Here is a 21,301-nt window from a genome sequence, read left to right as displayed (position 1 = left end):
TTCTTTCTTTCTTTCTTTTTTTTGGTGAGGCAATTGGGGTTAAGTGACTTGCCCAGGGTCACACAGCTAGTAAGTGTAAAGTATCTGAGGCTGGATTTGAACTCAGGTCCTCCTGACTCCAGGGCCGGCGCTCTATCCACTGCGCCACCTAGCTGCCCCTCATCCCTCCCATTCTCAAAGTCTTTATAATTCCTGATTAAGAACTTCCTGGTGGGGCGGCTAGGTGGCGCAGTGGATAGAGCACCGGCCCTGGAGTCAGGAGTACCTGAGTTCAAATCCGGCCTCAGACACTTAATACTTACTAGCTGTGTGACCCTGGGCAAGTCACTTAACCCCAATTGCCTCACTAAAAAAAAAAAAAAAAAGAATTAAGAACTTCCTGGTGCTTTTGCTAAAGATTCTTGGAATCAAACGCCAGTCTCTGTGGAGGAGCCAGGCGGTACAGTCACGTAGATGCCTACTCAATGGCTGCTTGTAATCTGAGACTCTGGACACCATGGGCCACGGAGGAACAAACCTGCCCCACAGAACCTGGCTCCTGAGGTCCGAGGAAAGGGGATGTTGGCATCCTGGTAGGATCCATAGGCGCTGGTCCCCCGGGCAAAGGTGGGCAAGGCTGGAGTGACGGCGTTTGGGAGAGCGTAGGGATTGCTGGATGTGCTGTCCTCTTGGTTCTGAAATACAGACCTGCGTGTTAATCTGTGTGGAAAACCTCCTCTAAAGACTGTGAAGGAAGGTGCCCTGCGGGGCGAGTGGGCAAAGGTCAAACAAGACAGCTCATCAGGAGGGTGCTCTTCTTACCACGAAGGATTCGAGGCAGGAGACGAGCTGGCGCAAGCAGGGCTCCAAACAACTCTGGTTCCGCTTCACTTTCTGCAGGGAGGTGTCTTTCAGAATCTGAAAAAGCACCAAGAATCCAGAAGTAAGAGTGCGTCCCCAGAAGGGCAGAGGCTGGGGCCTTTGTAAACAAAGCAGTCGCTGGCCAGGTGCCATCCGGTTTGGTTAAGACCTCCTACTTCCTGACAACCCACGCCACATTGGGTACGCTCTGGTTGCCAGAGCTTCAGTGGGCCTCTTGGTAACTGTCCTGTGGAATTCCCAGCTCTGCTTTCATGGGGCCAAGCAGACCAAATCTGAGGCAGCTGGTGGTACAGTGGAAAGAGCCCCAGGCCTGGAGTCAGGAAGGCCTGAGTTCAAATGCAGCCCCAAATTTGCTGACTTGACTAAGGTTTGTGAACGGCATTGCCCAGCAACTCCCCTTCTTGGACAAACAATTCTTTGCTTCTGCTGTGAGACTCCTTGGGTGGGAATGGAAGGAGGACTGGAATGGTATGGTGTAACAATACAGGAGGTAAAAGAACAGAAAACATTTTTGGTCGCTCCATTTTCTGTCCATTGGTACGTGGGAACCTAGGTATCTACCCCTATCAAACAGATACCCACCTTCAGGAGTTTTGCTTTCATGGTGGATGTAATAGTTGTAGGGTTAATAAACTGGAAGGAAGGAGCAGCATTATTCGGGTACTGTGCCGGGAACTTCACTAGCATTTTGACTCGATGGCTACTGCAGTGAACAGATACTGTGCAACTTCTATTTACAGCATCCATCTATAAGAGACAGAGCAACTGCTTTGGAACCAGATCTCAAAAAGACTTTAAAACTTATGGAAATCCAAGTTAGACCAAGGCTTCCAGGGTCACACTGAAATATAGGCTCTCCCTGAAGTCAGAGAGCACCTTTATAATAGCACCTCTGTCTGCTAAGCTCAGGGGGTTTTAATGTCCTTGAAAATTTATTTCACCCGAATTCCACAATCTAGAACATGACACATTATATTTATTTTCAAGTGAGGAAAACAAGGAATAAAAAGGTTTAAGTGGTTTGCCTCTCGACATAAAGCTCCTTTGGGAAGAGAAGTCAGATCCCTTCATTCTCAGACAATGCCCTAGATGGCTGTATTGCTTCTTAGCAGGAGAAAATGAAGAAAGAAAGTAGGCATGGATAACGGAATGATTAAAGAAGGATCCCTCCAGCTCCGACACACTGCCTGCTCGATAGGACACAGAGGTCAATGAACTCCCGATTTTTCATCTGTTGCCCTCAGGGAAACCCCCATTCTCTGAGTGCCCTGCCAAAAAGATGGGAGGCGTGGGGAAGGGAAGAGGCAGACACTCTTCAGAGAATCAGCAATTACGCCTGAGATGAACCTTGGTCAATGAGACTTTGCCTGGGCTACAGCGGGACAGTGTGAGGAGGAGTCCGGGGAGCGAAGAACCCCTCCAGCAAAAACCAGCCAAGGGGACTTGACAACCAGCTCCCTTTTCTGGGCCTTGGCTTCACCATACATAAAATGGAGAGGAGGTTTGACTCTCTGATACATTATCTCAGGGAGTCTCTTTCAGTTCCCAAAATCCAAAGGCACCAAAGTATCGTTCTAGCTTTCAGTTTAAGAGTGGAGTAAGGGGTGACTCTCCTTGACTAAACTGTGGGTAGTGTCTGGTGGACAAAGAAGAAAAGCACTAGTGCTTCAAAGCAACTGGCCAGCCCAAGCCATCTGGGAACTCAGGCCTGGAATAATACCCCACCCCCCAGCCCCCACCCCCGCCAGCTCCCAAGTTAGAGGGTCCAGTTTCTTAAGCTGCTACTACCTCAACATTAACATTCCGGATTTGCACATTGATCAGGGAGAACTCTTGTTGTAGCGTCTGGGGTAATCCCAACTGCTCCGATTTCTTCCCCATCAGGAGGTTGTTTGGGGAGTCTTCCTTTGAAGCTGGCAGGAGAAAGAAAAGGCTACTTGTTGAAAATCACTTTGGGAAACGGACCACAGCCATCAGCTCTGGGGTAATGTAGCTTCCCAGCATCCGACTGAAGGGAAGAGAAGTCCATAAATTCAGCTGAGACTTGAGACAATTAAAACACTTCGATCTTCTGCAAGGGGACTTTTCTCAGGTCAACAAGAACTGGGCATGATTAGACCAGGCCACCGTTCCTGATGTGTTAGTCCTGGGGCACTGATCCCTCAGGGTCCTTTCCCCATTGGGGACACTGACGTCTCTCTCTTACTGTGGGGCATAATGGACACTGCACTTCCTGGAAGCTGCCCCTCTTTCAAAGGAGAACAGATGTAGGCAACTGGACAGGAAATTGCTCCTAGTCCGCATGGACACCCCTTACAGTCCCTTAACCTTTTTTGTGCCCTAGACCCCTTAAAAACACAAAGCTCAACGAGCCTGGGTTAAGAGATGAGGCAAGACGCAGAAAAGTGAAGTATACCTGAGCGGCCCTAGGGATTATCTGGAGCGTGATAGTGACTGCTACTAAAGCAGACTGAAATCCTTTTAATTTTTATTCCCTCCACATATAGCATAAATACAGTAAAGATGAATAAGCACTTTCAGATTATCACAAGCTATGAAAACTAACTGCCGAACAGAAGCCAGGTTGAGTATCAAAAAGTAACTGAAAAATTTACAAATTAAAAATAGAGAGCAACGTTAGTAAGTCGCATTTCCCAAACTAGAACAATACAGAGAAGAAAGAAAGTGAATCTCCTCCTTGACAGCACTCTGTAAAATGAGGAAGTTGAACAATATGGTATTTAAGGTCCCTCCCAGATCTCAGTCCTATGATTTTGTATTTTTAAAGTCTTCTCAGAAAGGGATGCCCCCAAATCCCAACATTCTTGATTAAGGGAAAGAGTCCTCTTCAATTCCCCAGCTCCCAAACTTCTGCCAAGGCTGCTTCTGTATCTACAGGCATACTCTCTCACCGTCTAAGTCCATGATGCCAGAATTCCAAGGTGCTCCTAGCTCTGTCACTGTGTCAATTACAAACCCTGGGAGACTCATGTCACCTATAGCATAGGACAGCCACATTACCTTCCTCCTCCCCATGGCCTGAGCTAGGCTGATGGTCTGAATCTTGGGTGTGGAGGGTCTTCTCTGGCTCTGGGAGAAGAGAAATACTCTCAATGAACTCATCAACACCATCCAGGATATCATTTGCACAGAGCTGAAACAAAAAGAAGCATGCATACTTCCTTAATGAGAGTCCATCTATTAAAATCTGCCCAGCAGAAAGGGGAAAACAATCTGTCTTTGGTTATGAGTACGTGGAAGAAGGTGGCTGTGGTAAACACATGTATCGGTTATGGACGGATATGATGATCTACTATAACCAAAGACATGGAGCAAGAAAGAGGACTATAGCCGAGTATAAAGAGCATCTTCAAGGTTGATGTACTGCTACAAAAAAGGCTTATTCAGTTGGGAAAGAGACTACAAACCTCCAAGTAAAATTTAAGTCTCCGAAACATACTTTGAATGAATGGAAAAGCATTTATGAAGCACTATGTATGTGCAGACTCAGGACTCAGAAGGGAGGATGTAAGACTTAGCCTGAAAAAGCACTTCACATGAAACAGGGCTAAGAGACCCAAAGACTCGCAGGAGCAGAACCTTCTGGATGCAATGAAAAAATGGGGAGGCTACAGAGTGATGAACTCCCTCACATTCACGCTGTAACATTAAGATGGTCACTTGGGGGCTTCTAGGGATCTCTGGAATTCTGTGGGCATAAGTGATCCCCTTCTTCTGGCCATTTGGCGTCAGTTTAGGGCATCTCACACTGCCTCACCAATCGGAATGAGAGCAGAGCAAGAAAGTAAAGGAATTTCAAAAGAGCTGTAAACAGTAGGAGCACTTTGAGCGACTGAGGGGTCTCCACTCTACAAATACTAAAAGTTTGAGCTCTCTCCAAGGATGCATTCTCCTAGGTCTGGTCTGGCTATACACCACAGGTCAGTCAATCAAACAATAAGTTGTTAAGGTATATAGAACTCATTCAACATCCCTCAAAGCATTTAATACCTACCCTCTGCAGCTGCGAATCCACGCGCCACATCCGAAGGGTTTGATCCCGGGACCAGGTGACCAGCTGGTAATCCTTGGAGCCTAGAAATCACCCAGTGAGGAAACCAGAAAGACCTTGTGGAGTTAGCACCAATTTCAATAAACTAGAACAACTATCTGTGGCAATCAAAGAGGCTCCATGAAGTAAGGCACTAGGATTTAACCACTTCACACATCCAAGTGCACCTTCAATTTTACAGAAGTACTTGGTCTCACACAGTTAGTATATTCTGAAAATCTGTCTCAATGAATAAAAATAGAATGAAAGGTTTAGGTAGCCTATTAAAGGAATCTTATGGTGAATCTTACGAATCAAGTTATTAAGCCCTTCTATAAGGTGAATAACCAACCATCCCCATCTATTTGACAAGTCTGGATTTTCACAGACTGGGTTTGCTTTAAATTAAATCCACCAATTTTTCTAAACTAGCAATGAGTCTCTTCAAAATGTTCTCTCAAAATGCCTAATGAGCAGGAAATATTTTAGTGGTATTAAATTCTTTCATCTGTGACATCAGATGGCAGTGAGACTAAACCACTCCCAGTACCAAAGGAAAAGCAGAAGAGGTTCAGAAGAAACAGAGTGGGAATATGGGAGCAGAGAATAACAAATAAATCATCATGGTTGGAAGGGGTCATTCATAACTCCCGGCTAAGTCAAGATCAGGAAGGGGACTGATTCACCACAAGGAGCTCTCACTGCAGGCTCTGAAGTGCAGCCCCTTCTCAGCCATTATCTATTTCATGGCAAAGTCTACGTGCGTCCAAAGCCCCGTTTGTGGCCAGTGCTGTCCACTCCCTCCTGGCCTCATGTTCCCAGCAGGAGCAGCTTGCATGGGAGAGGAAGCCGAAACATCAGTATGTGGCCGACAAGGGAAGACAGTTCAGAGTCTGTCCACCAAGTCTGGCGAGCTGCTGTCACTCTTCCTAGGAATGCCTCGGTGCTTCATCACTTCCATTTCAAGGTAGCTCAAGGATACAGGTGAAGACCAGGGCTTTTATAGGCAAGGGTGTGTCTGCTGAGACATGCCGATGACACAGGCAGGGACAGACAAGGTGTGCACAGGCACAGGGCATGAAGTTTCTAGCAAAAAGGGCAGAGAAAGGGCAGCTAGGTGGTACAGTGGATAAAGCACTGGCCCTGGACCTCAGTTCAAATCCAGCCTCAGACATTTGACACTTACTAGCTGGGTGACCCTGTGAAAGTCACTTAACCCTCATTGCCCCACCAAAAAAAAAAAAGGCAGAGGAGTGGAGAGTGTTGGCAGGAGAAGTCAAGGCTAGAATAGACAGCCTGCCACGAGAACCCAGAGAGGTTTTTTTTTAGATCATCACAAATATGCCCTAGAAAAGCTTACAAAGCAAGTGAAAATCAAAAACCAAATACTCTAAACCCAGGTCTTATAGCGCTTGTTTTTCAAACTCTGAACAAGCTAGATCATCTACTTGTGCCTCATATGGGCCATCAAATAGAAACAACCACCAAAAAATCACTGCTGTTAAGTCAAATGTGTAGAAGCTATAGCACTAGGCAAAGTCTAAACAACATTGGGGTAAAAGAAAAAAGAAGTGGTTGGTTTTACACACTGAGTTACTGAAGGAACCGAGTTTCCTGACTGCCACATAATTAGGGCCACCCTTAGCCTCAGTGTGAGGAGGCAAGCGGCCTATGTTCATAGGAAGGAGAGTTATAGTCCAGTGGACTTCCAACTTCATGTTAGTCCTAGAGCAAATGTTCAAAAGCAAGGAAGAACGAAGGGAAGACTTTTGGCTAGCAGTCAAAAGCAGCACAAAGTAGAGGGTGAGGTTCAATGGGCGCTCTTACCCAGAGACCCTTCCTATCAAAGATCAGGCCTAACGCCATTACTCTAGTCATCTGTTCATTTAACAAGCAATCAACTTGGATGGGCCGTGTGTTATAATGGAGTCTGGCTAAACTGCCCCACTTCTCTTGCACATATTGGTTATGAAAGGCTGGGCAAGTCACTAAGAACTTCTCTGCACCAGGCTACCCTCTAAGAGGATGTTGCCAATCAGCATTGGTTGAGGGAGCTTCCTCACCCAAAAGCTCCCCACTCTGATGAAATTACAAACCAATAAAGCATTCAGCTTCACTATTCTCTCTGCTTTAATACAGGGTCATAACTGCCTGGTGGCATTGGCACCGTATATACATACGTTCCAGTAGTCCTTCCCCCACCCTTCACTCACCTTCTTTCTGTTTCCTCCATTGAAACTCCAGCACCACGTCATCGTGCCCCACAAAAGTGTGCACTGGGGTGTTCAAGTCAAAAACGTTCCAGAGAAGGAGGCTATTTTCTCTCCGAAGTTGGGGAACCATCACAGTCACTAACCCATTGCTGAAAGGCTTAAAGGAAGAAAATGAGAAAGAATGTTTATTGGAGATGGGCCTGATTCATCAGATCTTTCCTTACTAATGAATTAGATAAAGAAAGGACCAAGCTAGTCAGCTCACTTTTCTCAACACTCCACTACCTGTGCCAAGCTCCTCAAAGAGAAGGAAAACAGGAAGAGAGAAGTCACGGTAAAAACATTCTATGAACCAGTCCTCCTTCCTTCCCCAAGTTAGTGACTGGCTCCAAATGCTGACCAATGAGAATGTGGCCAGAGGAAAGTTCTTCTGCTCTATCGATGCTCTCTTGGATGAGCCCAAGCAAGTTAATTTGTCTAGAGCTCTGCTGAAAAAGTAGACAGGGCTATCTCAAAGAACCACCTAGTGGCTAACAGATCAGCTCCCTTATTCTTTACATAGAGAAATATATCATTAGGAGTAGACTACAAACAAACAAACAAACAAATAAATGAATGAATAAAAAGAAGACTCCATACCAAGATCAAGAGCACTCAAAAGGCAAACTTTAAAATTTTTACCACAGACCTCCTACCCTTTGAACTGCTGAGTAGCTCATCTGGATTTACAATGAACTTACATTTCTTATAGGAGCATTCAACAGACCTTTATTAAATGCCTACTACATTCAAGCTCTTGGGCTGGCACTAATGTACCACTGTCACTGCCGTTCATTTCTGGCCTGGCATGGGAGTGGAGTGGACGTCTCTCTTTCCCCTTCTCCTTCTCAAAACACACCAGGTCTGGTTTGTTTGGTTTTTAAAAAATCAAATATTTTAATTCAGAGAAGTATTTCAGTTCTTAAGGACATTCTCCAATTTGATGCCCAAAATCCTGAAGCTGCAAAAACAACTGATTGCCCACATTCGTATCTGTACCACATGCAAACCAGGAGCTACTTTCACATATATGAAAGCAGTTTTATTTTTCCCAAGGCTAACTTAACTCAAAAAGAGAATTCAAATTCTCTCATTTCATTTTTATCAGCACCTACTCAAAGAGCAATGGCAAAACTGCTGCAGCAATCTACCCCCTTGAGTTCTTCCTCCCTGATTATCAGTATGTTTCCATTCCCTGACTGCAGCATCTGGTTCTATTTGAAATCTCGAAAGTCTTCATATAATCCTAATAATCCAAGGATGAACAGAGAGAGGAGAGGAGAGGGAAGAGGAGAGGGAGGGGAACACTGGCTGCCACCATTACTCATGCCAGCACGTCTAATCGTGTCACAACACACTAGTGGCTCCCTCTCACCTCCAAGATCAAATACAAAATCCTCTGATATCCAAGCCCTTCATGACCCAGGCTGTTCTCCCCACTTCCCAGTGTTCTTACACCTCACATGCCCCAGCCCTTCTCCTGGGTACTCTCTGATGTTGTGACACTGGCCTTCTGGCTATTCCGTGATCAACACTCCATCCCCCAATGTCAGACGTTTTCTCTGGCTGGCCCCCTTGCCTGGAAGGTTCTCCCTCCTGGCTTCCTTCAAATCCTTCTACGGAAAGTCTTTCCCAACCCCTCCTAATTCTAGTGCCTTCCCTCTATTAATTATTTTCTATGTATCCCGTATGTTGTTTGTCCATAGATGATTGCTTGTTGTTTTGTTTTGTTTTGGTTTTTTTGGTGAGGCAATTGGGGTTAAGTGATTTGCCCAGGGCCACACAGCTAGTAAGTGTCAAGTGTCTGAAGCTGGATTTGAACTCAGGTCCTCCTGACTCCAGGGCTGGTGTTCTATCCACTGCACCACCTAGCTGCCTCTTTTATTGTTTTGTTTTACGATTGCTTGTTGTCTCCCCCAATGGACTGTGAGCTCCTCAAAGGGAAGGTCTGTCTTTTGCTTGTCTTTGCATCCCTAGCTCTGGCAAATAGCAGGCTCGTGATAAATGCTTCTTGACTGACTGATACCCAAACTCAAAAATAAAACAAAAAACAGATACCAATCAAATATTTAACTGAGAGAATCAACAGTCCACCACACAAAGAAAATAGATGAAGACTAGCAATTCCTTGAGCCTGGGGTACCAGGACGATTTCTTTCTAGAGGGAAGTTAAGTGTCTCACTCACAGTGTATCTGGCCTTCCAGACAGGCACCTGGCAAGGGAGGATATTGAGGTATTTCCGAGGCTGGCGGTAATCCCAGAACTAGACAAATAAAGCAGGAAATTGGTGGAATAAATGTATATCATAAAGATTAAACTTACCAACTAAATTAGTTCTACTCTTTTGAAATAGGTGCTTCCTTATAACTTACCAATCTTTGTATTTGTGAGATATATTTCTGAATATCATTTTACTTTGGCTCACAAGGCCCATGCTCCTTGGATCACATGGCCCACATTTTGGTTACGGAAAATATGACCTCACAGTTGCCATCTTAAAAATTTTGCATCACGATGTCCTAAGTGGGCCCTCATGATGGCAGCTCATGATACACTGAGCTAACCATAAACTATTTATGCTACTTCCAAGGGTACATCTGTACTTCCAAAGTACATTTTGATCATTTCAATGCATTCTCCACCCACATTTACCAAAGAGGGCACTTCTGTCTATCAATAGTTGTGATCATGAGCAAGAGGCACTAGACACGCCTAGACAATAAAATTAATTACATGGGTTTTTTTGTTCTCAAAAAAAAAATTTTTTTTAATCAAATTGGAAACAACAAACCGTTGTTGAAAAACCCTTTTCAAAAACCTAATATTCAACAGATAAAGAATGGCAGATCCAACTCCATAATGGCAACCATAAACTGAGAAATGAAGTAGTGCCAATTGAGTGTCATCTTCAAAGATATTCTATGTGAAATGCTTTCTAATTTAGTTCAAGGTGACCCAGTGACCTTACCTCCACTATACTGCAAAGCTAATACAATTAGTCCTGAGTCTGCCAAATATCCATACACGCATGAAGTAGAGACATTCCAGCATAGCAACTTTGGGACTTAATAAAGTCATTTGTACTACATAATGTTCTAGATCCCAAGAAACCCAAAGGTGCACAGAGGGATGCTTTTAAGTTACTGGCTCTCTCCATAGGCCATCTGCTCTAAGTGGGCAGTTGAAAGAAACAGGCAGACAACAGATGTCCACCATAATGTCCCCTCCCATCCTGATGGTCATAACCAGCTGGAGCCGAGGAAAGCAGGCAGCCTCCTGAACAGCCTGCGATGACGGTGCCAGGCATACCCTACTTCCCACTTACAGTACAGACTGATGGACAGGCTTAACAGAGGCACTTGATCCTTCAGTAATCATACCCAATACGCCTATATAACACAGCATTTCTTAGACCCTCCTGAAGTTCTGAAGGGTGCTACTCACCTTGACAGAGTTGTCCTGGCTTGAGGTGGCTAAGATGTGTTCACTGTCCGGGTGCCAGTCCAGCCCATGAATTTTAGACAGGTGGGCAGCAAGATATTCCACTGCAGTGCTAGGTTTCTGCAAGAGAGAAACCACCAAGTTTCTTCTTCAAATCAATTAAATACATACTTACATCAACATGTCCACCATTCTGCTGGGTATGGTGCGCTCTTCTGACAACATAGATACCATTGCTTGGACAGAGAAGAAAAGGAGCAAACAGCTGAGTATGTGACCAAGGAGGCTGGTGAGAAGTCATATCTGAAAATGCTTTTCGAAGTTCACAAAGTACATTTGGCACAGCCACTCTGTAATCGTGCAAAGGACCACGATCTGCCATTTTATAGAAGCAGGTTTCCCAGAGGTCACAACTTCTAGGAGCAGGATAACACCACCCACACCAGCTGGTGCTGTTATGACTGCTCCTCTTCACATCTGGAGAGTGGATGAGCATTTGCAAAGTGTTTGACCAAACCCAAGCCTCCTGACTGCAAGGCAGCAGTGACATCTCTCTAACACCAAAATGTCTCCACATTCATTGTCAGGCCTGGGGCCCTGTGCTCTGCAGTGTTTGGAAACCCACGGACAAAGGAGGTTTTCAATGTTAACAACAGAGGAAGACAATCTGCAGGTAGGGCTAGAAAACTATTTCTCTACCTCTGGTAAGAAACTTTCCTGTGTGAAAAATCTAAGCTGTAAAAATGCAACAAGCTGTGATCGGCATGGATCTGATGCAGGGGATGAAAAAAGGAATTGCTAAGCAGTGTATTTCACAAATGAGGAGAGCTTTGAGAAACAGGTATTGACAGAACTTATGGCTGGAAGCCAGGATGTCTGGAGGTTTTTTCCTTTTGCTTGAAAGTTTGGGAGCAGGCTCAAAAGTCTTATCATCGCTTCTTCACACTGATTGTGTATACACTTTTATGTAAGTCAGCCCCTCTACTTCAGAGAGAGCTAACTGAAGAAAAATCAACTTTCATTTCTATTTATCCGGCTTAAATCAATGATGAGGACGAAGGTGAGCAACTATTATCAAGACTGAACTAAAAGAATGAGATATCAGGGAGTGTCCAGTGGATGAAGCCATGGGGTTCTCGGCCACCACTGCACCTACATTTATGTAATCCCCTTTCTTTCAGACCACTTCCAACACTGTAATGATACCACTCACAAAGTCATCATGGGTCCAAGAAGACTGAAAGAGAAAAGGATTGATCGCTCCACTTTGCAGATGGGGTGGGCAGTAAATCCCCTACAGCAGGGGTCCCTCCCTCCGCAGAAGCTCTGCATTTCCTGATAGCTTCGAGATGGTTCCTGCCTGTTCTCCCCCACCTTGCCTTCTGCCAAACCTCTTTTTTTTACTGTCTCCCAGACTTGCCAGGACTCCCGGCAGAGAGGAAAATGGAGCTAGCATTAATGTTCCCCCTCTCTGCTCAGTAAATTCAACCATCCCTATTTCTCCTCCCACCCCCACCCACCCTGGAAACAGTAATCTTGAGGCTTCAGAGAAATGAAACCTGGCTCTTCCTCACACAGAGCTATCATTAAAGTCCAGGTCTTCCCACAGCCTGTTTGCCTGTGTGGCTGGGGAGATCTTTTGCACACGTCACATTACTCAACGAGGCAATGAGATCCAACTTTCAGGAGACCTCCCAGTGCAGCAGCCTAGGACCTGCTGTCTCCAACATGCCTCACAGTTTCAGGGGCTGCTGCAGTGAAAGCATGTGATCCAGACTATTTTTAGGCAGATGGGATATCTAGACTCCAGGGGAAACTCAAGCTCCACCCATGTTCTGCCCGCCCAGGCACACCACCCACCCACTTTCTTTTGGTGAAGTGTCTCTGTTGAGGGAGTCCTGGGAACCACTCACTTTTGCCCTCAGGTGCAAGCCAGGTGGAGCAGGGATCAGAAGGCAGCCCGCAGGAAGCAGGCCCTGCTGAAAGTGAATGATCTCAGTTCAGAGACTAAACTGAGTTGTGTAGTAAAAAGAACACTGAACTCCATCCAAAGATGGGTGTGTAACCATTCTCAACCTCTCTGCTACAGGGAAGGCCAATGCCCATCCTCTTTAGGACGCAGCCTTCCACCTGCCTGCCTGCTTTCTCAGTCTCCTCAGCTGCCATGATATTACCCACAGCGGGGGCAGTGCCCAAGCTTGGTGCTAAGCTTTCTTCTCCCTCTCTCCTCTCTCCTGATAACCTCCTAAGACCCTAGAAATTCAGCTATCATTTCTATGCAGATGACTCCCAGATCTGGGCATCCAAGCCCCTGGTTTTCAATTACACACTGAACGTTTCAAACTGGCTCTCTCAAAGGTAAATTCAACCCGAGTTAAACTCGCTGTCTTTCCCCCAATTCTCCCCTCTTCCAGACTTCCTTATCTCTATCAAAGGCCCTGCTCTTCCTCTGATCTCCCAGGTCTGTAATTTCAGTAGGACTCCTCCGTACGTTGTGGTCGGTGCTGTTCAGTCGTTTTAGTCGTGCCTGATTCTTCATGACCCTATTTGGAGTTTTCTTGGCAAAGACACTGTAGTGGTTTGTCATCTCCTTCTCTAGGTCATCTGACAGATGAGGAAACTGAGGCAGACAAGATTAAGTGACTCTGGCCAGGGTCACACAGACCTGGCACTCTATCCACTGTGCACCTAGCTGCCCTTCTCATCCTCACTCCCCATATCCAATCAGTGGCCAACTCTTGTCATTCCTACTTTCTCTTGCACCTGATCCCTCCTCTCCACTCATAGACAGCTGTCACCTTGGTTTGGGCCCTTATTAACTCTCACCTGGATTAGGGTGACAGCTTCCTCAGGGGTGTCCCTACTTCATCTCCCCCAGCTACAGTACATCCTACACAATGCTGCTGCTGAAATAACTTTTCTTAAGTGCAGACCTGACCCAGTGACTCCCCTAGTCAACTAATTCCAGTGGCTCCCTATTGTCTATGGGACAAAAGACAAATGCCTCTGTTTACCTTTTTTGGGGGGGGGGCTGGGCAATGAGGGTTAAGTGACTTTCCCAAGGTCACACAGCTAGTAAGCGTCAAGTGTCTGAGGCAGGATTTGAACTCAGGTCCTCCTGAATCCAGGGCCAGTGCTTTATCCACTGCACCACCTAGCTGCCCCTCTGTTTACCTTTTAAAGTCCTACACAACCACCTTTGCAGACTCCACAGACATCACTCCTCCACAGGCACTCTGGGATCTGGCCACACTGGCCTTCTCTGTTCCTCTTGCACAACATGCCATTTTCCCACCTCCATGCCTTTGCATTGGCCATTCCACACGCCTGGAATGCACTTCCTCCATACCTATGCCTCAGGGAGCCCCTTCCTTCCTTTATGATGCTATTCAAGTACCATCTTTTGTAGGAAACCTTCCTGATCTTCCCCAATTGCTGTTACTCTTCCTACCTCGCATTTAACTACTTTGTGTATATTTGTACTTACTCACTTTACATTATGCTACATGTACTTTTATTTATAATGTTCTCCATCCCTTGCCAGTGGGGACCATTTCATTCTTTCTACTTTCATCCCCAGTGCCTCGCACAGCATCGGTACACAGTAATAAATTCCTAATAAATACCTGTTGATTAACTTGTTGAATTCTTTGCAGACACGGGAAACTATTGGACACACTGAAGAGACTACCAAATTTGGTAGATGTACTAGCTACTTTTCTGAACTGTTTTTCTCTTCTCTCCTTTTTTATTCTTTGTAACAAGAGAAGACTCCCTGGGTAAGGAGGAAAGGAGGAGAAAGCATGGGAAACGAAGATTCTATAAAAATAAAAGATATCACACAAAATTGGAAGTTTTTAAAAGAGCCCAAGTTGAGTTCTGGTTGCACTACTGAATACTGTGGGGCCCACTGTATGTCATCTACCTTCTCTGAATGCCCATCCTCATTTGAAAATGAAGTCACACTTGCTTCACCCACCTCCCCCAGGGCCTCTGGCAGGAGAAAATGAGATGTGTTTTGCAAATTGCAATGTGCCATATAAATATGAGGCATTAAATTAAAAAGTAAAAGGGATTAAGAGTGGAAAGAGCACTTAACTTTTAACTGGTCTCCACGGTTTCTCTATCCAATGTCTCTACTTTAGCTTAGCACTAATTTGGGCTGGGAAGCAACTTCATTCCACAGCAAGTTGATCATGGCTATTATCCATAATGCATATGGCACCTAGTACTTGTTAACTGGGGCAGCTAGCTGGCACAGTGGATAGAGTGTCACACCTGGATTCAGGAAGACCCAAGTTCAAATCTGGCCTCAGATACTTTCTAGCTACATGACCCTGGACAAGTCACTTAATCTTGTTTCCCTCAGTTTAGCTACATGACCCTGGACAAGTCACTTAATCTTGTTTCCCTCAGTTTCCTTATCTGTAAAATGAGCCAAAGAAGGAAATGGCAAACCACTCCAGTATCTTTGCCAAAAAAACCTGAAGAAGGATCACAAATAGTCAGACTCAACTAAAAATGACTGAACAACTCATTAACTGCTCACAGCACCTTCTTATCTACCTCTGACACTTAGTAGCTGTGTAACAGGGGAATTTATCCTTCTGCTGCCTCAGTTTTCTTATCTGTAAAATAGGGCTAACCACTGTAGTACCTACCTCCTATGCTGAAAATGAGGCATAAATAACCTATATGAGCCATTTAGTAAATCCCGAAGCATTATGTGAACGTCAGCTGTTATGATTCACCAAGACAGCCAAGTACAGCAATGGCTGAAGAATGACCATGAAGAGGCAACTTACCCGCTTGTCCCATATCCGAACATCCCCATCATGACTGGTGGCAAGACAGTGAGCATTCTTCTTGTTCCATTTCACCTGTGAGGCGCCCGCTAAATAGAAGAGTCAGGGGTCAGAGCAGGGAAAAGAAGCATATTCAATAAACTGAGATTCTCTAGCACATGCACACCCAGCAGAGCTGGGTCACGACATTAGCCTGAAGAGCCACAAAAACCCTGTTGGTTTCGAGTTCTCTTGTGCTGGCACCAAATGTACCATTTAAAGGTGAAATGAAGCCCAAAGTGAATTAAGTTATAAGAAAAGGATCACAGGGCCTTAACTGGGAAAACAAGCTCAGCCAAGGGGAAAAAACCCTAAAAGTAACCTGGCAACAGAACCAGTTGGGAAGTATGGTTTTATTACAGGCTCACAGCACTGTTCACCAGGAATAACTCCTCCAACAACTTGACCCACAGTCATCTTCAAGGATAGCAGGCCCTTACTAGAGGCATTCCAAGCAGTCCCCGGCTCTGGGGGCTGAAGCACAGGCTCAGAAGCAGCATGCACAGATGTTCACCTAATCTCTTCATCCAGAAGCAGGGGCTCACATAGCCATCCCCCAGGTGCTCCACTCCCCACCAATTCAAGTCAGCAACCAATGAAGCACCTACTACTATGTAGGGGCATTGTGTGCCACCAGGGCAAAGCACGCTCACTAGTATGGCTTTGAGCCAGATAAAGGAGAGAAAACTCCCAGCATCAGGAAGTCTGGCTCTCCCTCTCGCCAACACGGGGACATAGTAATGGCCATTGAAAGGCTGCTCGAGGGCCCAGAGGACTCAACCATTGGGGGAAATCCAGTCTCTACTGGAAAAACTAAGGTCCAAGAGCCTTTGGCCTGGCTCTCAGAAAGACACTTGTCCTCCATCCAAAGAACAAGGACAAACTAGCACAGCAAAATAAGAACTCAGACGGACACCACGCCACGGGTACACGCCACTCATGTCACTGCTTTGATACTTTCGCTTTACTGTGGCTCATTCATAAAGAAAAGCACTGCAGGTACAGAGTTCTGGTAGAACAAACTAAGTGCGCAGAACATGGGGTGGACCAATGATTAAGAACATAAATTAAAGAGTTAAGGCCCAGACTGTGTTCCTGCCCAAAGACCTTCCCGGCTCTTGAGTTCTCATTTCCATTGAGACCCTTCAAAAGTACAGCCCCACCCCCCCCACCCCTGGGTCTTTCTAGATTTCTCTTCAATTGTGTTTTTCATTCAGAACGCTCATTGGAAGTCCGTTTTTTTTCCCCTTAGGAAACTTTGCAGAGTAAGTAAGTTATTCTTGGTTGTAAAGCTTCAAAGAGGAAAGATACGGGTAAATTTATTTGAGTGTTTAGGAGGAGCTGTGTGACTGAAGAGGCTCTCCATTCTGATGTGGAGAGAAGAAATAGGTGCCCTTTCAGAAACTGAATGTCTTTAAAGGTCCTTCAGGGAGTTAATTACGAAAAACAGAGGGCCTGCGAGTAGGCTGGTTCTGTTAAGGATTCTAAGGGGAAGGAAAAAGTGCATGAAAAGCATATAACGAGTATACAAACACAGAGAAGGGCTGGATGGAAAAGGCTTCGGATGGTTAATAATAATAATTATTGTCAGCATTGATGTAGCGCTTCAGGGTTTGCAAAGCACTTTACATGTTACTAATTTTTTTTTTTTTTTGCAGGGCAATGAGGGTTAAGTGACTTGCCCAGGGTCACACAGCTAGTTAAGTGTCAAGTGTCAGAGGCTGGATTTGAACCCAGGTCCTCCTGAATCCAAGGCCAGTGCTTTATCCACTGCGCCACCTAGCTGCCCCTCATGTTACTAATTTGACCTTCACAACCAGCAGGGAAGTTAGATGCTGTTATCATCCCTATTATGCAGATGAGGAAACTGAGGCTAAGCAAGGTTAAGTGACTTGCCCAGGGTCACACAGCTAGTGTCAAGTGTCTGAGGCTGGATTTGAACTCAGGTCCTCTTGAATCGAGGGCCAGTGCTTTATCTACTGTGCCACATAGCTGCCCCCACTATATACTCTTTTTAAAGGAAGCAGTATGAAATAGAGATTCATGGTTTCATATAAAATCTTTTTGTTATACTTAGTATATGGAATACTCATGCTTTTTTGGTGTTTGTAAGTCCAGAATAAAAAAATTCAGAACAAAAACCATGAAATTGTGTTAAAAGTAGTATAACTGAAGTTTACTACTCTGTCAGAAGGTTTCTATCTTTTGTTATGTGGCAGTAATGAAGTTTTTGAGTGTTATGCCCCAACCCTGTTTTCCCCATAATCCCTGGGGTCATTGTGCAATTTTGCACAGCGTGGAGCTTTGGGGGAATGCTTCTCCTGTTTTAGCAGAACTGACTGTAGTCCAAACCCTCAAAAGAAGTTACATCCTATCCAGTGAAACAACACGTGTCTATGCAAAAATCAGTACACACTTAAAATATAGACCGAGTAAATACAAAGTACTTACTGGGGAAAGGGAGAGTGATAGCACCTCAGAGCAATAAGGAAAAGGCCTCTTGTAGGAGGTGGTGTTTGAGTGGAGCTTTAAAGGAAGCAAGGTAGAGGTAGAGAAGGGAGGTGGGTATACATTCCAGACATGGGAGATAGTAACCTTCGACCTCTGTGGGGCTGGGGACAATGCCATCTTCTTTTCTGCATATACTTACACAGTATATTGCATATAGTAGACAATCAAAAATCACTTTTATCAAGCACCCACTAGACCTTGGGGATGCAAAGTCTGCTGCAGCCAAATCTTGAAGGGCTTTCCACACCACCCAAAAGGGCTTGGGGTTTATACCAGAGGCAGGGGGAGCCACTGGTTCTTCTTGAAGAGAGTAACATAGTCGCATCTGTACTTTAGCAATACCAGCTGGGCCGCTGTGTAGAAGAAGGGCTGCAGAGGAGAGACTTCCGGCAGGGAGCCCAAACTATTTCCATAGTCTGAGGGAGAGGTCACTAGAGCCTACACCCAAGTGGGTTATGTGAGCAGAGAAGAGGGAGAGAAGGTATCCAAGTAGTTGTGGCTACTGACTGGCCACGTGTGGTGATGAAGAGAGAGGAATTGAGGACGCCTCTGAGGTGCCAAGCCTGGGTGCTTGGAAGGACCTTGGCAATAACAGGGAAATGAGGGAGGAGGGCGTTAGGAGGAGAAGGGGGTGGGAGAAGATGACGAGTTCACTCATACTCGTAAGCTGAATAAGGAGGTGGCAGCGGACATGAAAGCTCAGGTGAGGAAGGAGCCTGAAGCCAATGTGCTTTGTGGCATTCCATGCCCCTTAGCCAGTCACTCAGTTCTCCCAGAAGAGCTCTGTGACCCAGTAAAGAAGCTCACGGTACTTCAGGTAGTAGCAAGAGCGGTCACCGGGCATATTTAAAGGGGTGGGAAGGGACAGCAAACCATTACAACAGTGGGAGTGAGGAAAAGACAAGCGCTTTGAGGGTTTCACCAATACCACGTGACCTTGGACTCAGAGTCTGGTTTGGATAAGGAGAAGTCAGGGAAGAGAAAAGAAGTTCTCTGCTGCCCACTTCTCTCCTGGTCGTTTTCACGGAAGTCAGCAGAGGCCAAGGTCCAGGTTAATGTAATTAAGCATCCTATCATCAAATGCAGTTCAATGTGCCATAAAGTGCTTCTGGATAATAAGAAAGGGGACTAGTTTTCAGGATCACCTCAGAGATGGTACAAAACAGGGACTTGCTTTTTGAAAGCAGCAGAGAGAAGGCACAGACGGGCTTATGTCATAGGTGCCATGTGTTGCTTGTTATTTGGTTACTAAGACTGCATTCTCCCTGAGAGAGACCCCTACACCTGCAGGGGAGGATATGCTGAAAAAAGCAGGGGTCTGTTCAGCATGACAGGGCGATGCTGTCGGTCACAAACTATTTCAAAACAGGACTTTGCTGCCTTAGGATTCCTAAGCCATTCCTGACACATCCCCTGGGAGGTCCTCAGTCCTAGTGACCCTGAAACCCTTGAGAGCAGTTGGGGCCAAGCCTCGTGCCACCCCCATCTCACCCAAGCAGTAGAGTGGGGGGGTAGGGAGGCCCCCAGTCACCTAAAGGATCCAATATTAAGAGCACAGAAGGAATGGAATGGAGGAAGAGCAGGAGGATAAGGGATGGACATCAAACAACAGGAGTAAGTACTCACCTACAGCAGACAGTGCAACAGTAGGTTTCCTTGTGTCTCTGAAAAACACAGAAGTCCCAAATCATATGCTGATCCCTTTGCCATTTGAAGCCCATTTCCAGTAGTTTGGGTGTCTTTCAGCCTACACGGCTACCATTCATTTTCTGCCCTATGGACGCCTTGGATGAATTTGACATAATTTGCTGAGCTCAGTGAGAAAGTGATTTTGCTGCAAAAAAGAACCCCTTTTCCTTCCTATTAAATAAGCTATTAAGCTTTCTCATTTTTCAGTCAACTACAGTTTTTTCTAGGTCTAAATTTCAAAACAGTCAGCCATATCTGAGAAGGAAAAGTCTCATGATTCAGCAGAGTCTGGGTGACCCTGATGTACAGGGAGAAGAAGTCAAAATAGTCCCTCTATGGTGTCATTTCTCACAGTGGCAATGAGATGACTGCCAATGAAGCATGTCCCCGCACGAAGCTTCTAAACAACTCTTCAGCTGAGGATAAAAAGCTATTTCTGGGCATGAAAGTGAACCTAGCCAACTCAGAGAAAAAGGAAGTTTTGCAGCTGACCTCTCCAACAAATTCTATACCAAACAACACTAAGAAGAGTGAGGCAGTGTTCTGAGACTCAAAGATCCTTACCCAAAGACAACACAAGGAGAAACGCATGCACACACAAACGTGTATGTGCTGCATCGCAAAAATGAAAACTAATCTATTCTTTTTGAATGACAACTCTTTTGGCATACAAGAAGAATACTCTCCAAAGTCTGGCTCCTCGAACCCCAGTTTGTCTGCATTCTTTCTCTTCCCTCCTTCTTAACTAATTCCCTGGCTTCCCGATTCTATCATGATTACCCTTTTCCAAAGCATACCTGGAGTGCCCTATTTACATAATGAGCAATAGAAAACAAGAGTGACAGGCACAGGCCCTGCCCACTGCCCACTAGCCCCAAGCTTGGCCCGCCCCCCACCTCCAGTCTCCTTATCCAAGACAAGGAGACCCCTATCCTGACTGCTTCTTTTTGTTTTGTTTTTTGGGGCAATAAGGGATAAGTGACTTGCCCAGGGTCACATAGCTAGTAAGTGTCAAGTGTTTGAGGCTGGATTTGAACTCAGGTCCTCCTGAATCCAGGACTGGTGCTTTATTCACTGTGCCACCTAGCTGCCCCCGACTACTTGTTCTTTCCCATGGTCCAGGATAGCTGGAGAGCAAGGTCTGCCCATGTTACTAGGCTCTGTAGAATACAACAAATTTTACATGCTTTCCTGCTGAAGAAAAGAGGTTGCAATACCATTCATCCTGGGGTAGCTAGGTGGTGCAGTGGATAGAGCACCGGCCCTGGAGTCAGGAGGCCCTGAGTTCAAATCCAGCCTCAGACACTTGACACCTACTAGCTGTGTGACCCTGGGCAAGTCACTTAACCCCAACTGCCTCACCAAAAAAAAAAAAAAAAACCAACAAACACACACACACACACACACACACACACATACACACACACAAATACCATTCATCCTGAGTTAGAACCATGCATGTAGCCATAATGTATAGATAATCTTAAGCATAGCTAATTTAAAGGTGTAATGGTGAATAGGTCTATCCCTGAAAACTTTTTGTACCCCAGTCATATTGGAGAGGCTGTGGGAAGACAGGAACATTAACAGACTGATGGTGGAGCTGTATATTGGTCCATCCATTCTGGATATCAATTTGGAATTATTTAAG

At 45.5% G+C, this 21,301-nt stretch overlaps 1 protein-coding gene across 5 annotated transcripts in view; it reads right to left on the bottom strand.

Annotated features, from left to right (window-relative positions):
* Nucleotides 1-21,301, bottom strand: part of WDR59 (WD repeat domain 59) — a 66,720-nt gene that overhangs the window by 23,727 nt on the left and 21,692 nt on the right. For all 5 annotated transcript variants that reach the window (XR_006354916.1, XR_006354917.1, XM_043986599.1 and 2 more), the window contains exons 6-16: nt 19,588-19,625; nt 15,412-15,500; nt 10,610-10,726; nt 9,351-9,428; nt 7,126-7,282; nt 4,877-4,956; nt 3,883-4,015; nt 2,650-2,774; nt 1,444-1,608; nt 802-897; nt 518-674 (exon numbers count right to left, since the gene is read on the bottom strand). Coding sequence is in view for 3 of the 5 variants with exons in the window: in XM_043986599.1 (XP_043842534.1) it covers nt 518-674; nt 802-897; nt 1,444-1,608; nt 2,650-2,774; nt 3,883-4,015; nt 4,877-4,956; nt 7,126-7,282; nt 9,351-9,428; nt 10,610-10,726; nt 15,412-15,500; nt 19,588-19,625 (1,235 nt within the window). In the remaining 2 variants the exon portion in view is untranslated. The remainder of the gene's footprint in view (nt 1-517; nt 675-801; nt 898-1,443; nt 1,609-2,649; nt 2,775-3,882; nt 4,016-4,876; nt 4,957-7,125; nt 7,283-9,350; nt 9,429-10,609; nt 10,727-15,411; nt 15,501-19,587; nt 19,626-21,301) is intronic.

The sequence above is a fragment of the Dromiciops gliroides genome, chromosome 2 (genome assembly GCF_019393635.1).
Source record: "Dromiciops gliroides isolate mDroGli1 chromosome 2, mDroGli1.pri, whole genome shotgun sequence".
Taxonomy (NCBI): domain Eukaryota; kingdom Metazoa; phylum Chordata; class Mammalia; order Microbiotheria; family Microbiotheriidae; genus Dromiciops; species Dromiciops gliroides.
The sequence above is the reverse complement of the archived record's forward strand: the minus strand, read 5'-3'. Positions and strand labels throughout refer to the sequence as shown.